Below are 11,884 nucleotides of genomic sequence, written 5' to 3'. Positions count from 1 at the left end.
CTACTTTGGAACTCAGTGCTTTTTATTTACAAAAGAAAACTAATAAAGGAAAAGTCTGAAGCTAATCAGCTGGATACACGGGGTGAAGGAAGGAACTGGGGAGAGGGGAGTGTGGTCTGCAGAGAGGAGGGCTCTGGCTCTAAGGAAGCTGCAGGGTCCCAGCCTCTAGGGCTTCCTGAGGGCTTGCCCCGCCCCCCGCAGAGGCTCAGATCAACAGGCTGTCAGTTTGGGTCTCCAGCTGCCCACTCTGGTTTTACCTGGACCCTGAGTTTCCAGCTCCAGGAACCTGAAATGGCAGGGGAAACTGAGGCCAGAGAGAGCCCATGGGTCCTCCCACCACTCCTCACTGTGGCGTGATCTTGGCAGCCTCGGCCCGGATGAGGGCAATCAGGTCCTGGTTGATGAGGAAGACGAATCGCAGGCTGGCAATCTGTGGACAGGAGAGAGGGTGGCTGAGGACAGAGGTGGGACTGCAAGCTGGACCCACATACTGGCTCATGACACCCCAAGCAGGTCTCACTGTGGCCTCTGCACCTCCCTCCCAGCTCACCTCCACCACAGAGTTGTTGCTGAGGCGCCACTTGGAGCCACACAGCACGGGCCGCCCATCGATGTAGATGGGGCGCCGACCCTCATTGGCGATGAAGAAATCACCGTTGTTTTTCAACTTGATGACACCTACGGGAATAGAGAAGAAAAAGAGGATGAGGGAGTGGAGGAAGGCCAGAAAAGAGCCCAAAGCCCCTGTGTACCCTCTCTGCTTCCTAGGGACAAGCTAGAAGACACCCAGGACTCCCAAGTTAGAGATCTTGAAATGACAGCTCATCCACGAGAGTTCCCACTGAGACCAAGCCCCAGGGCTAGAGGGCAGCAAGAAGCTAAGGGGGACATCCTTGCACTGCTTCCCGCTGGTACCTTGCTTCCGGGAGATCTTCCAGGCTGGACCCTCCAGAGACAGGTCCACGTCAATCTGGTTATCCTTGGTTGCCCTCCCCAGGGTGATCTGGGGAAATGGGGCAGGTAAGGGCTGGCAGCTGAGAACTGGGGAAGGGGTCCAGGGAATGGTGAGAATCAGGGACCAGACATAGAAAGTGAGGGGAAGACTGATGGAGGGAAACTTAGGGGGAATGGGCTGGGCTGGGCCTGCCTCACCTCTCTCGAGCGCATCAGGTACCGCACCATGCGGCCCCGCAGCACTGCCAGCGTCTGGTTGTCAAAGTCCGGAGAGCTCATGCCTGGTAGAGGAGAAATTCATGTGCAGGACGGCCCATCTTTCAGGGCTATGGGGAAGAAGGCAAGGAGCCAGGGCAAGATCTATTGGGGAAAGGAGTTGGGGCTGGGAAAGGACCGTGTACCCAGCCAGGCAAACGAGGGGGCCCAGGATAGCGTGAAGAGTTGAAGTGTGCACCTTCTGGTCCCCTGGCCTCCTCACCTGTGATGCTATCTACTAGCACCTGCCACTTATGCAATTCCTGTTCCAGCTGCCGAATCTCTCGCTTTTGCCGCCGGTCAGCCACTGTCAGCTCTGGGGTGAGGCGGGGTGGTAAGGAAGAACATTCCAAAGTCACCAGCACCTTGTACTGGTCCTCTGGCAGGAGCTTCCACCCCCTCACCATCCCTACTAGGGCACACTCACCATGCTCCAGGACCTCATCTCGCATGTCCCTGGGAGGTGAGAAGGATGAGTGAGGTTCTACTTCCAGCTCACCTGCCATCACCACCACCAGGTGCTCCTCAGTTCATTAAGACCTCCCTCAGCCCCTTAGCAGAGTGGCCTAGCAGGCAGCTTCTCTGACTTCCACCGAGCCTCCTTCCCAGGGGTGTGGGATACGGCACTCTGGGGGCGTGGAGGGTTGAGCAGTGGGATCAGGTGTCAATAGCTAGGAGTAGAGCTTAAGGCTGAAACTGGCCTGGGCTCCATCCTCTGCAGCAGAAAGTAGGGCAGGTAACCTGGGCACTCTGTCTCCCGGGAAGCACTCAGCTTTTGCACCCTGCCTGTGGTCCCAGCCACTCACTTGAGCTTACTGTCATCAATGAGGTCCTCTGCGTCAGAGAAGTTCAGTACCTGGTCCCCCTTGGGCAGAGGCTGCACTGAACAAAGGATGAAGGAAGGGTGAGTGCCAATGCTACGACCCAACCTCAAGCTGCTGAGTCGACCACTGACTAAGGGGCACACTGTAAAGACTGAGCCCATGGGGCCCTGGCTGGTTGGCTCAGCGGTAGAGCGTCGGCCTGGCGTGCGGGGGGCTCGGGTTCGATTCCCGGCCAGGGCACATAGAAGAAGCGCCCATTTGTTTCTCCACCCCCCTCCTTCCTCTCTGTCTCTCTCTTCCCCTCCCGCAGCCAAGGCTCCATTGGAGCAAAGATGGCCCTGGCGCTGGGGATGGCTCCTTGGCCTCTGCCCCAGGCGCTAGAGTGGCTCTGGTCGCAACAGAGCGATGCCCTGGAGGGGCAGAGCATCGCCCCCTGGTGGGCAGAGCGTCGTCCCTGGTGGGCGTGCCGGGTGGATCCCGGTCGGGCGCATGCGGGAGTCTGTCTCTCCCCGTATCCAGCTTCAGAAAAAAACAAACAAAAACGACTGAGCTCATGGGATCAGCTTCATGCTAAAATGAACAGAAGTTAATCCAATATAAGTAATGGAGTGCATGCCACATTAGGGTGCACGCTAATTTGGCAAAGCATGCTCAGGATTAACAGAAAGCAGGTGTTTCTACAAAGAGAAGGGAAGTTGACCTTTTTTTTGTATTTTTCTGAAGCTGGAAACGGGGAGGCAGTCAGACAGACTCCCGCATGCGCCCGACTAGGATCCACCCGGCATGCCCACCAGGGGGCAATGCTCTGCCCATCCGGGGCGTCACTCTGTTGCGACCAGAGCCACTCTAGCGCCTGAGGCAGAGGCCACGGAGCCATCCCCATTGCCCAGGCCATCTTTGCTCCAATGGAGCCTTGGCTGCAGGAGGGGAAGAGAGAGACAGAGAGGAAGGAGAGGGGGAGGGGTGGAGAAGCAGATGGGCGCTTCTCCTGTGTGCCCTGGACGGGAATCAAACCCGGGACTTCCACACGCCAGGCCGACACTCTACCACTGAGCCAACCGACCAGGGCCGGGAAGTTGACCTTTCATGTGGGCTTTGCAGTATGCAAAGAGCTCTCACACAGCCTTTGACTGAGTAAGGAAACAACTACTAATAGCTCCATTTTACAGATGAGGAAACAGATACAGGAGGGAAGGTTCAACTATGTGATTCTAGTTTAGGACAGAGCCAACATTCAAGCCCTGCTTTCCCGATTCCAAACCCCAAAACCAGAAGTACCACATGCTCCTGAACATTTTCTGCCATGCTTGCGAGAGGGTAAGAGGCACATGCCCACTTACAAAGATGTGCTAACAGGAGCTACCCCACCTTAACCAGTGTGTTTTTTTTTTTTTTTTTTTCCATTTTTCTGAAGCAGGAAACAGGGAGAGACAGTCAGACAGACTCCCGCATGCGCCCGACCGGGATCCAACCGGCACGCCCACCATGGGGCTACGCTCTGCCCACCAGGGGGCGATGCTCTGCCCATCCTGGGCGTCGCCATGTTGCGACCAGAGCCACTCTAGCGCCTGAGGCAGAGGCCACAGAGCCATCCCCAGTGCCCGGGCCATCTTTGCTCCAATGGAGCCTCTGCTGCAGGAGGGGAAGAGAGAGACAGAGAGGAAAGCACGGCGGAGGGGTGGAGAAGCAAATGGGCGCTTCTCCTGTGTGCCCTGGCCGGGAATCGAACCTGGGTCCTCCGCACGCTAGGCCGACGCTCTACCGCTGAGCCAACCGGCCAGGGCTTAACCAGTGTTTTTTAAACTGTGGGTCATAATGTGTTAATAGGTCATAAAATTTGTTTTTTTAAGCAAGAGGAGAAGACAGTGAGATGCGCCCATGTGGAGCCATCTTTAGCACTGAGGCCGATGCACCTTGCACCCGCCTGGGGCCATGCTCAAACCAACTGAGCCACTGGCTGCAGGAGCTGAAGACAGAGAGACAGGAAGGGGAGCGGGAAAGAAGCAGGTGGTCACTTCTGTGTGCCCTGACATAAAAAGGCTCTTGAAGAAAAAAAAAAAACACCTTTAAGCTAACAAGTTTACACAAAATAACTTTCAAAACAGTGACAAAGGAACTAGTTATAACAGCAAAAATAAACTTTATCCAATGTCCGTTCTCTCTGTGGGAATTCATATTTGAGCTTGAGGAAGCAGCAGACTTGGAAGCTACAGGAATAAAGTGGGCTGCCTGCTGGGTACTATACTCAGACATCCTTAGAAAACAAAGACAGATCTCTTCAGCCTTCTGGCTAAGGTTAAATGTAACAAAGAAAGATGAGACCTCCTCCTGATAAGATTTCCAAAAATCCTCTTGTAGGAATACTTTTAAATAGTGAGAGCTGCAGGACCCAGATGGTAAAGTGAAAGGCATGGCCAAAGCTTCCTTTGACAACAATGTGAACAATTTAGAAGGCGATGGGTAACAGTATTTAGGAAGAGCAGTGTGTACTATATTACGAAAGTCTGACCCTGAAGCCCGAATCTAACTGAAGTGTTTTTTTTTCTTTTTTAAAGATGTTATTTTATTTTATTATATTTTTAAACATTTATTGATTTTTAGAGATGGGGGGGGGGTGGAGAAGCTGGAAGCATCAGCTCATAGCAGTTGCTTTCTGTATGTGCCTTGACTGGGCAAGCCCAGGGTTTTGAACAGGCGACCTCAGCATTTCAGGTCAACTCTTTATCCACTGCGCCACCACCAGTCAGGCGTAACTTAAGTGTTCTTGCAGTTTAATCGGACTGCTTTCCTGATCCTTGACTAGGAGAGCGAGTTTTGCTGGGGAGAGAAGAGATGAAGCAGGAGCGTTCTGGCCCTTGGGAAGGACAAACGGACTGGGTGGGAAATCCTTGTGGGGAGTTCTGAATGGCCCACAGGCAGTGTAAGGGCACTCACTGTTGTGGCAGGAGAGGCAGAGAGAGGGAGGTGAAAAGAGGGAAAGACAGAAAGACCTAGAAAAGGAATCATCTCTTGGGTGGGAAATGAGGAAGGGTGAGTGGTAAGAGGGATGGTTCACACTTCGCTCACGCTTGAATGTTATTCATAAAGAATATACAACATGCCTGACCTGTGGTGGCACAGTGGATAAAGCGTCGACCTGGAAATGCTGAGGTCGCCGGTTAGAAACCCTGGGCTTGCCTGGTCAAGGCACATATGGGAGTTGATGCTTCCAGCTCCTCCCCCCCTTCTCTCTCTCTGTCTCTCTCTCTCTCTCTCTGTCTCTCCCTCTCCTCTCTAAAATGAATAAATAAAAAATTTAAAAAATTTTAAAAAAAGGAAATATACAGCATATTATTTATGTAATTATAAAATGTCTAAACAAAATCCAGAAGAGATAAAACAACTCTGCCAGTTAAGACATTTGCCCAGCAATCCCTCATGGCTACCCTTACCATGGAGCTGTAGACCATTCCAGCTACAAAGAAGGAAGTGGTTTTTGCTGCAAAGAGAGGCGAACCAGACACGGGGGGCCACTGAGGTATTTATTACAGGGCACTGAGGGCAGCCTGCCCAGATCGTGTCACAATTAAACATGCACACCCACTGTGCCAGCTCCTGGGGCCAGTTACCTGTCTGGTCCTCCAGCAGGTAATACTGCTTCATGAGCTGCCAGTGGGCCTGCAGAGCCTTGGCAGTACGGGCCAGGTAGAAGGCATCAGGGTGTCTGTGCAGCAGGTCCTGGAAGGTCTCCAAGGTGGGCTGGCTAGTCTGGAGGGAAAGAAGTGTGCTCTAGGCACCTGGGTTTTCTCACTCCCGCCTCTGCCTTACCACCCCACCCTTACCTCCTGCCCATTCCCACCAGGAGCTGGAAGAAGCAACAGCTATAGCTGCCTAGGGAGCCAGGCTTGGCTCTTCCTGAGTACCATGTCCACCAAGGGTGTGTGTACGTGCACGGAGATGTTTCCAGGCAATGGGGCCTTGCCACATCAGTTTTCCAGGTAGTCCAGCTGCCACCCTGCCTAGACCCTTCATCAACCTTACCCCTCACCCTTACCGATCCCACTTTGCTCAGCAGCTGTTCCTCAGCCTTGCTAAACAGAGCCTTGCTCTGGATGGCAGCAATGGCCTCTGGGTGCAGCTGCCTCATGGCCTGGCAGGCCAGCCTGGACAGAAAGGAGACAAGGTCAGGGTAAGACTGAAGAGAAGGTGACAAGCAATCTGAGGTTCCTATTTCCCCCAAAGTCTGCAGGTCTTTGAGATGTAGAACAAAAGGCCAGGCCCTCAATAGGAAAAGCCCAAGGCTTAGCACGGCATCTGTGGCCTCATGGGTAAGTCCAAAACATGAACAGGCAGCTCAGGAAACGAGTCTCTGTGTTGAATGCCGTAAAGCAGTGGTCCCCAACCTTTTTTGGGCCACGGACCGGTTTAATGTCAGAAAATATTTTCACGGACTGGCCTTTAAGGTGGAACGGGTAAATGTATCACGTGACTGAGACAAGCGTAAGAGTGAGTCTCAGACGGATGTAACAGGAAATCTGGTCATTTTTTAAAAATAAAACATCGTTCAGACTTAAATATAAACAAGACGGAAATAATATAAGTTATTTATTCTTTCTCTGTGGACCGGTACCAAATGGCCCACGGACCAGTACTGGTCCACGGCCCGGGGGTTGGGGACCACTGCTGTAAAGAGATTCAAAGGCACAGCCCCCTACAGGCTAGTCCTGAGGGAGATCCTGAGCCCAGCTGAGGCTCTCTCCCCAAGATCTTTGTCCTTCTCATCCAAAGCTGCCACCCACTAGCCACTGCCCAGCACCTCTTCTCTCGCACGCCGAGCCTTGCCTGTTTCCTGGTATATCAGGGACATGGCCAAAGCTTAAACAATGTTAGGGGTGTGGAGTAGAAGACAAGTGTTAAGCATCCAACCAAATTTGGATGACATTAAATGAGGTGATTGAGGAGGAAGAGTATGTGGTGTGTGTGGACAAGTTTATTTGTAATTTAGGCTGCTAGAGCTAGAAGGAATTGTGGGAGGGCTGTGTGGAACGGTTGGGAGGTGACTTGCCCCAAACCACAGTGCACACAGTGGTGGAATCAGGGCTCCTGGCACTCATTTAGGTGTTTTCTCCTATGCTGTTTCCTTGGCTTGCAATCTCCTTGTCTCTGGTATCAAGCCAGAACTAGCAGAGTTGGCAGCAGGAAGAAGATCCCCTCCCCAGACTGGCAGGTCTTGGTATTATCCCAGGGGATGCAAGGGCCCAGGAACCCTGCCTCCTAGACCCCCTCCTTGGGCCCTGATACAATTGTCTTTGTTCCAGGGGCCAAACTCTGGTGGTATCCCCAGTACTTCTTTACTACTGGACCAGCCCCACTCACTTGGAGATGACAGGATCATACAGCAGGGCGTACCAGCGCTCCTGGACTTCCCGAAGAGTGAAGCGGCAGCTGAATTTCACACCCAGGTGGACAGATGTCAGGTCGTTGGTCTGCAAAGCTCAGAGGGGTTTGTTTCAGCCTTAGCATTGTAAAGAACCCTCCCCTTGCCATCCACAGGGCATTACTGGGCTAGTTGGGGGACAACTGGAGGCTGGGGGGAGCGACATGAAAATTGTGGTGGGAAGCACTACCTGCAGCACAGCATTGATGAGCAGAAGGTCATCTGCAGGCTTCCAGCGGCCCAGATCCTTGGTCACCTGAAGTGGCTGTTTGCTCTTCTTCACACGCTTGGTGAGTCCGGGGTTGGGGGCAGGGCTGGGTGGCACAGGAGTGCTAGGGGCCTTGGACACCTAGGCAGAAGACAGGAATACAATGAGCTCAAAGCCATCATCAGGGGAGCTGGGTCTTCAGGCCCAGAGCTTCACATATTACGTGACAACCCCAGCCCTACTCAACAATAAGCGCAGACAGGGAGCTCAGCTTTCTAACCCCCACTCCCACCAGAGTACTTCTACATAGTCCTTCACCATATGAGGTCTTCTCTTTGCTGGTGGCACTCCCAACCTGAGTGGAGGGTGGGTGGAGGATACCAGGAAAACACTTGCTGGTACAGTGTCTGGGGCCAAAGCAATGCCACCTGGGTGTTATTTTTACACCCAGCAATGCTGGGAACAGGCTGTCTGCTCCCAAAATAGATGCACACTCCATGCCACCCACACAGAATGTGATACAGGATGCACTGAAGGGTGGGGAGTGGAGCAAGAAAGATGAAGTAGGAAGAGATGGGCTCCCAGTAAGGAGGCATCTAAGGCTGGGGTTGGGGCAATATGGGGCTCTCACAGCCTCCTCTGAAGAACTCTTGCCAGTTGACAGGTTGTGGGGAAACACAAAATCTGGCGCTGGACCCCATCTCTCCCCTCCCCACAACATCTCTCAATCTCTCACCTTCTTCTTCTCACTAGAGGAGGGTTCACTTCCAGAACAGCGCCCTGGTTCCACTCCACTGGCCCCCTTCGCCCGAGTAGAGGACTTAGCCAGGCTGCTCTCCACCAGCTCATCATCAAATTTCTTCCTCTTGATAAACCTGTGGAGAGTCCTACCCAGTGAGCAATTCTTGGCCCCTCCCCAGTACCCACTCACACATACCATACCTCTAGAACAGAGCAGGTTCCCAGCAGGGCACTAACTACTTCTGATCAGTGGTCAAGAAATGAAACTGTGATGCCCCACCACTCTGAGACACAAGGGTATTGCATCACAAACACTTCATGTCAAAGACCTAAGATCTCACTCCCCTACCCTCAGTCAGGGATTTAGTATGGACAGGAAAACCACAAGGTTCTGCCAACCCTTAGGTCTCTAAGGTCTCAGGCAGTCATTCTCAATAGGGGTAAAGGAATGCAATACCTTATGCCCCTGCCTTTTCCTGGCCCTCCGAACGCTTACTACCTGGAGGAGCTTCTCCGTTTAGGGATGGTGCCCAAGGCCTGTGAGGAGGCTCGCTTCTGCCCTGCCAGTGATTCCTCATCCTCTGAGCGGCTAGCAGTGCCTGATGCCATCAAGGATGAATCTAGCAGCCCCTGAGAATCTAGAAAAAGAGAAGTAATTAACTCAGGCCTCCTAAGTGCCTAGCAAAGCCCTGAGCCTCTGCTCATAGGTCTTTTTCTCAGTCTTCCTCTTCCTCTGCCACCCCTCTCAGGCCCTCACCTGCTTCCTTAACACTTGAGATTTTAAGGTGGTAATTCCTTGGCCATCTGGGCTCAGACCTGGCCTAGACCTTCCATGCTGGGCAGTTCTCTTGGTGCCACATGTCATGTCCTGCAGCACATGGTGCTCAGGTCAGAGTGGTGATGCCAACATACCCGGCTCTGAGCATAACTGCTCCCTCTGCCATCAAAATGCAGCCATGCCAAAGAGCAGCAGCTCAACAGCAAGTCAGTCAATTGTGGGCCTCTGCTGAGAGGTACATAGGTGGCGCTGGCCCAGGAGGAGGTGGCAATGCCCAGCCAGGACCGAAACACTTAAGTGCCAGGCATGGGGTGGAATCAGCAGATGCTTGGTGCCCTAACGTTTGGGGGTTGGCCTGGCCTCATATTACCTTTGTCCATCCTCTTAGAGTCCCAAAGCCACAGGTTCCAAACCACACGGCTAGGCAGAAGGATCCCACAAGCTCATGCAAGGGTTCTGACCAGCTGAGCGTAGAGGCTGAGAGGAGATTCTGCAAAGGAGAAATGAGGCTTCCTGAGACCCAGGATTCTAACCGGCCAGACTCACCTCTTTATACTGAAACAGGTCCCCCAAGACCCCATAAGCTAAGGAAGACACAAGCCTCTATTTTGCCAAAATGACCCTCATAAATCAGTATAAATCAGACCTTCTGGAGGCCACTGGCATCTTTGAGAATATACTAAAAGCTATGGACCCCAGAAATATTACAAACGTAATTTTTCTAAACATTAGGCAGTTGATGGACCCCACTAATTCTACTGATAGCCCTTAGGTTAACACAGCCTTGAAATAAACTAGCAGGAAACAAGGATTTCTTGGCTCACTTTTTTCTTTCCATCAGCTGGTTATTCAGGTCAAAAGCACCACCCCTTTCCCTCCTAGGCCAAATAAGTGAAAAGGATAGAATTCCAACCAGTCCATCTCCCCACGCCCCCACCTGAATCTACAGTTGAAGATTTAGTGGGTGGTACCTGGGGAAAACTAAAACACAGTTTGGAAACTGCTTGTACATCAACTGCCCCCGGCAGAACTCAGGTACTGGGGACTCGAGGAGGCGCACCGCTTGCGGTCCCGCTCCTGCCCAGGGCTGCTCTTCCCGCAGCGTTCCGGCCCAGTCCCGCTCTTCCCGCAGCGTTCCGGCCCAGTCCCCAGGTGTGCTGTCACGCGGTCCCATTGAATACGGCTGGGAATCTTGACACCTGGGGAGAGGGCGAAGGGCCCCGGTTCCACGGACCGACTGAGGCAGGGTCAGCGCTCCCTTCCTTCCCCAGCCCTCGACTCATTCTCCCTCGGGTGTACATCAAGGTGGGGATTAATCCAGGTCTGATTCAGGAGCTCGGGATAAGCGTGATGTAACTCAAAAGCAAAGCATAGAGAGAACCCCGATGCTCTCGCAGCCTTGGTTTAAGCCCCATGGGCTGGTGGCGGGGAAGAGGGTACAACTCCCCAGCCAACGCTCACCCCACTTTCGGCAAACCAACTGTGCGCATGCGTATCATCGCGGACCCGATTCTGGCCGGGTCCTGACCACGCATGCGCAGATTTTCGGGGCGCTACCGGGGCGGAGCCCCAAACCTGCGGGGGTCGTCCCTGGACGTACTCTGGGAAATTCCATTTGACCCCCCAACTCCCCTCAGAAGTCTCAGAGGCAAACCGCGAAGTCTCACCATTCCTACGCTGCCAGCTCCAACAATCTTTCTGCGGCGACAGCAGCTGCCGCAGGGCCAAAGCCAGTTTCCGTGAGGCACGTCTACTTCCGGGCCTACAAACTAGGGATTGAGCAATCCCTTCCGGTTCGCGGGAGAACGAGCGTGAAGGGGGCGTGGCCATGGCTGCGGAGGTATCGCTATTTTGCTAACAGGTAAAATTAAAGTCTTTCCCAATAGGGAAACGTCAGGGATTATAGACACCAAAGAGGTTACCCTACTGAGGGGAACGAGTGAAAAGTGAGAGGCAAGATTTGGGAGGGGATACGTGAGGGGCGAGACCAAGAGGAAGGAGGTGGGGCGACGCTGGGAGGGGAGGGGCGGGCCCCAGGATGGGGTGTGCCCCAACTGCGGGCAAGATAGTGTCCCAGGACCAGTTATGCATTGTTTGTTTCAACCAGAGGTTTTAAGTGAACTGTTCTGTGTCAGGCCCTGTGCTAGGCACGTGACGAGAAGAGATGTTGAGGGGCTCGCCAGAGAGATGTAGCGTACGGAGGGGGCAGGGAAGAAGATATCTGTTTAACGGAAGGGCCACGTTCCTAAAAGGTAGAGACTCTGGGAGAAAGAGTGATGCTCAATTGTCCCTTGAACCCTATTCCACCTGGACTACTGGAGGCATTTTGGGTCCCGGGAGGTAAGAGAGAAAACCAATAGAAGCACCTTCAGAAGGGAGTGCTGTGGAGGGAATCATGGGATGGAATAACAAGCCTACAGAGGAGTTGGGGGTGTAAGAGCTGCCCTGGGAAACCAGAAAAACTGTCCTTCAAAAGAGGATTTCTGCCTGACCAGGATTTCTGCCTTGGGCGCAAGGTTGCTGGCTTGAGCAAGGGGGTTACTCAGTCTGCTGTAGCCCCACGGTCAAGGCACATATGAGAAAGTAATCAATGAACAACTAAGGTGTCGCAACAAAAAACTAATGATGGATGCTTTTCATCTCTCTCCGTTCTTGTCTGTCTGTCCCTATCTATCCTTCTGTTGGGCAGATAAAATATATTTATATTA

The 11,884-nt window shown here is 53.0% G+C and overlaps 1 protein-coding gene across 5 annotated transcripts; it reads right to left on the bottom strand.

Annotated features, from left to right (window-relative positions):
* Positions 1-4: 4 nt before the first annotated feature.
* Positions 5-11,025, bottom strand: MCRS1 (microspherule protein 1). 5 transcript variants are annotated; one of them, XM_066368774.1, is made up of 15 exons: positions 10,844-10,861; positions 9,547-9,666; positions 8,898-9,036; positions 8,394-8,532; positions 7,640-7,798; positions 7,389-7,498; positions 6,067-6,175; positions 5,642-5,780; positions 2,016-2,091; positions 1,637-1,665; positions 1,433-1,525; positions 1,153-1,235; positions 916-1,003; positions 521-678; positions 5-452 (listed from the first exon to the last, which is right to left on the bottom strand). In XM_066368774.1, exons 2-15 carry the CDS (start codon positions 9,554-9,556, stop codon positions 222-224), a joined length of 1,563 nt encoding a protein of 520 aa, XP_066224871.1. In that variant the 5' UTR covers positions 9,557-9,666; positions 10,844-10,861; the 3' UTR covers positions 5-221. The 5 variants fall into 5 exon arrangements, with proteins under 5 accessions (XP_066224871.1, XP_066224874.1, XP_066224872.1 ...); XM_066368777.1 differs by having other exon boundaries at positions 5-430; positions 551-678; XM_066368775.1 differs by having other exon boundaries at positions 7,422-7,498.
* Positions 11,026-11,884: the final 859 nt, after the last annotated feature.

This window comes from Saccopteryx leptura, chromosome 2 (genome assembly GCF_036850995.1).
Source record: "Saccopteryx leptura isolate mSacLep1 chromosome 2, mSacLep1_pri_phased_curated, whole genome shotgun sequence".
NCBI lineage: Eukaryota > Metazoa > Chordata > Mammalia > Chiroptera > Emballonuridae > Saccopteryx > Saccopteryx leptura.
This window is presented reverse-complemented; position numbering and strand designations above follow the sequence as displayed.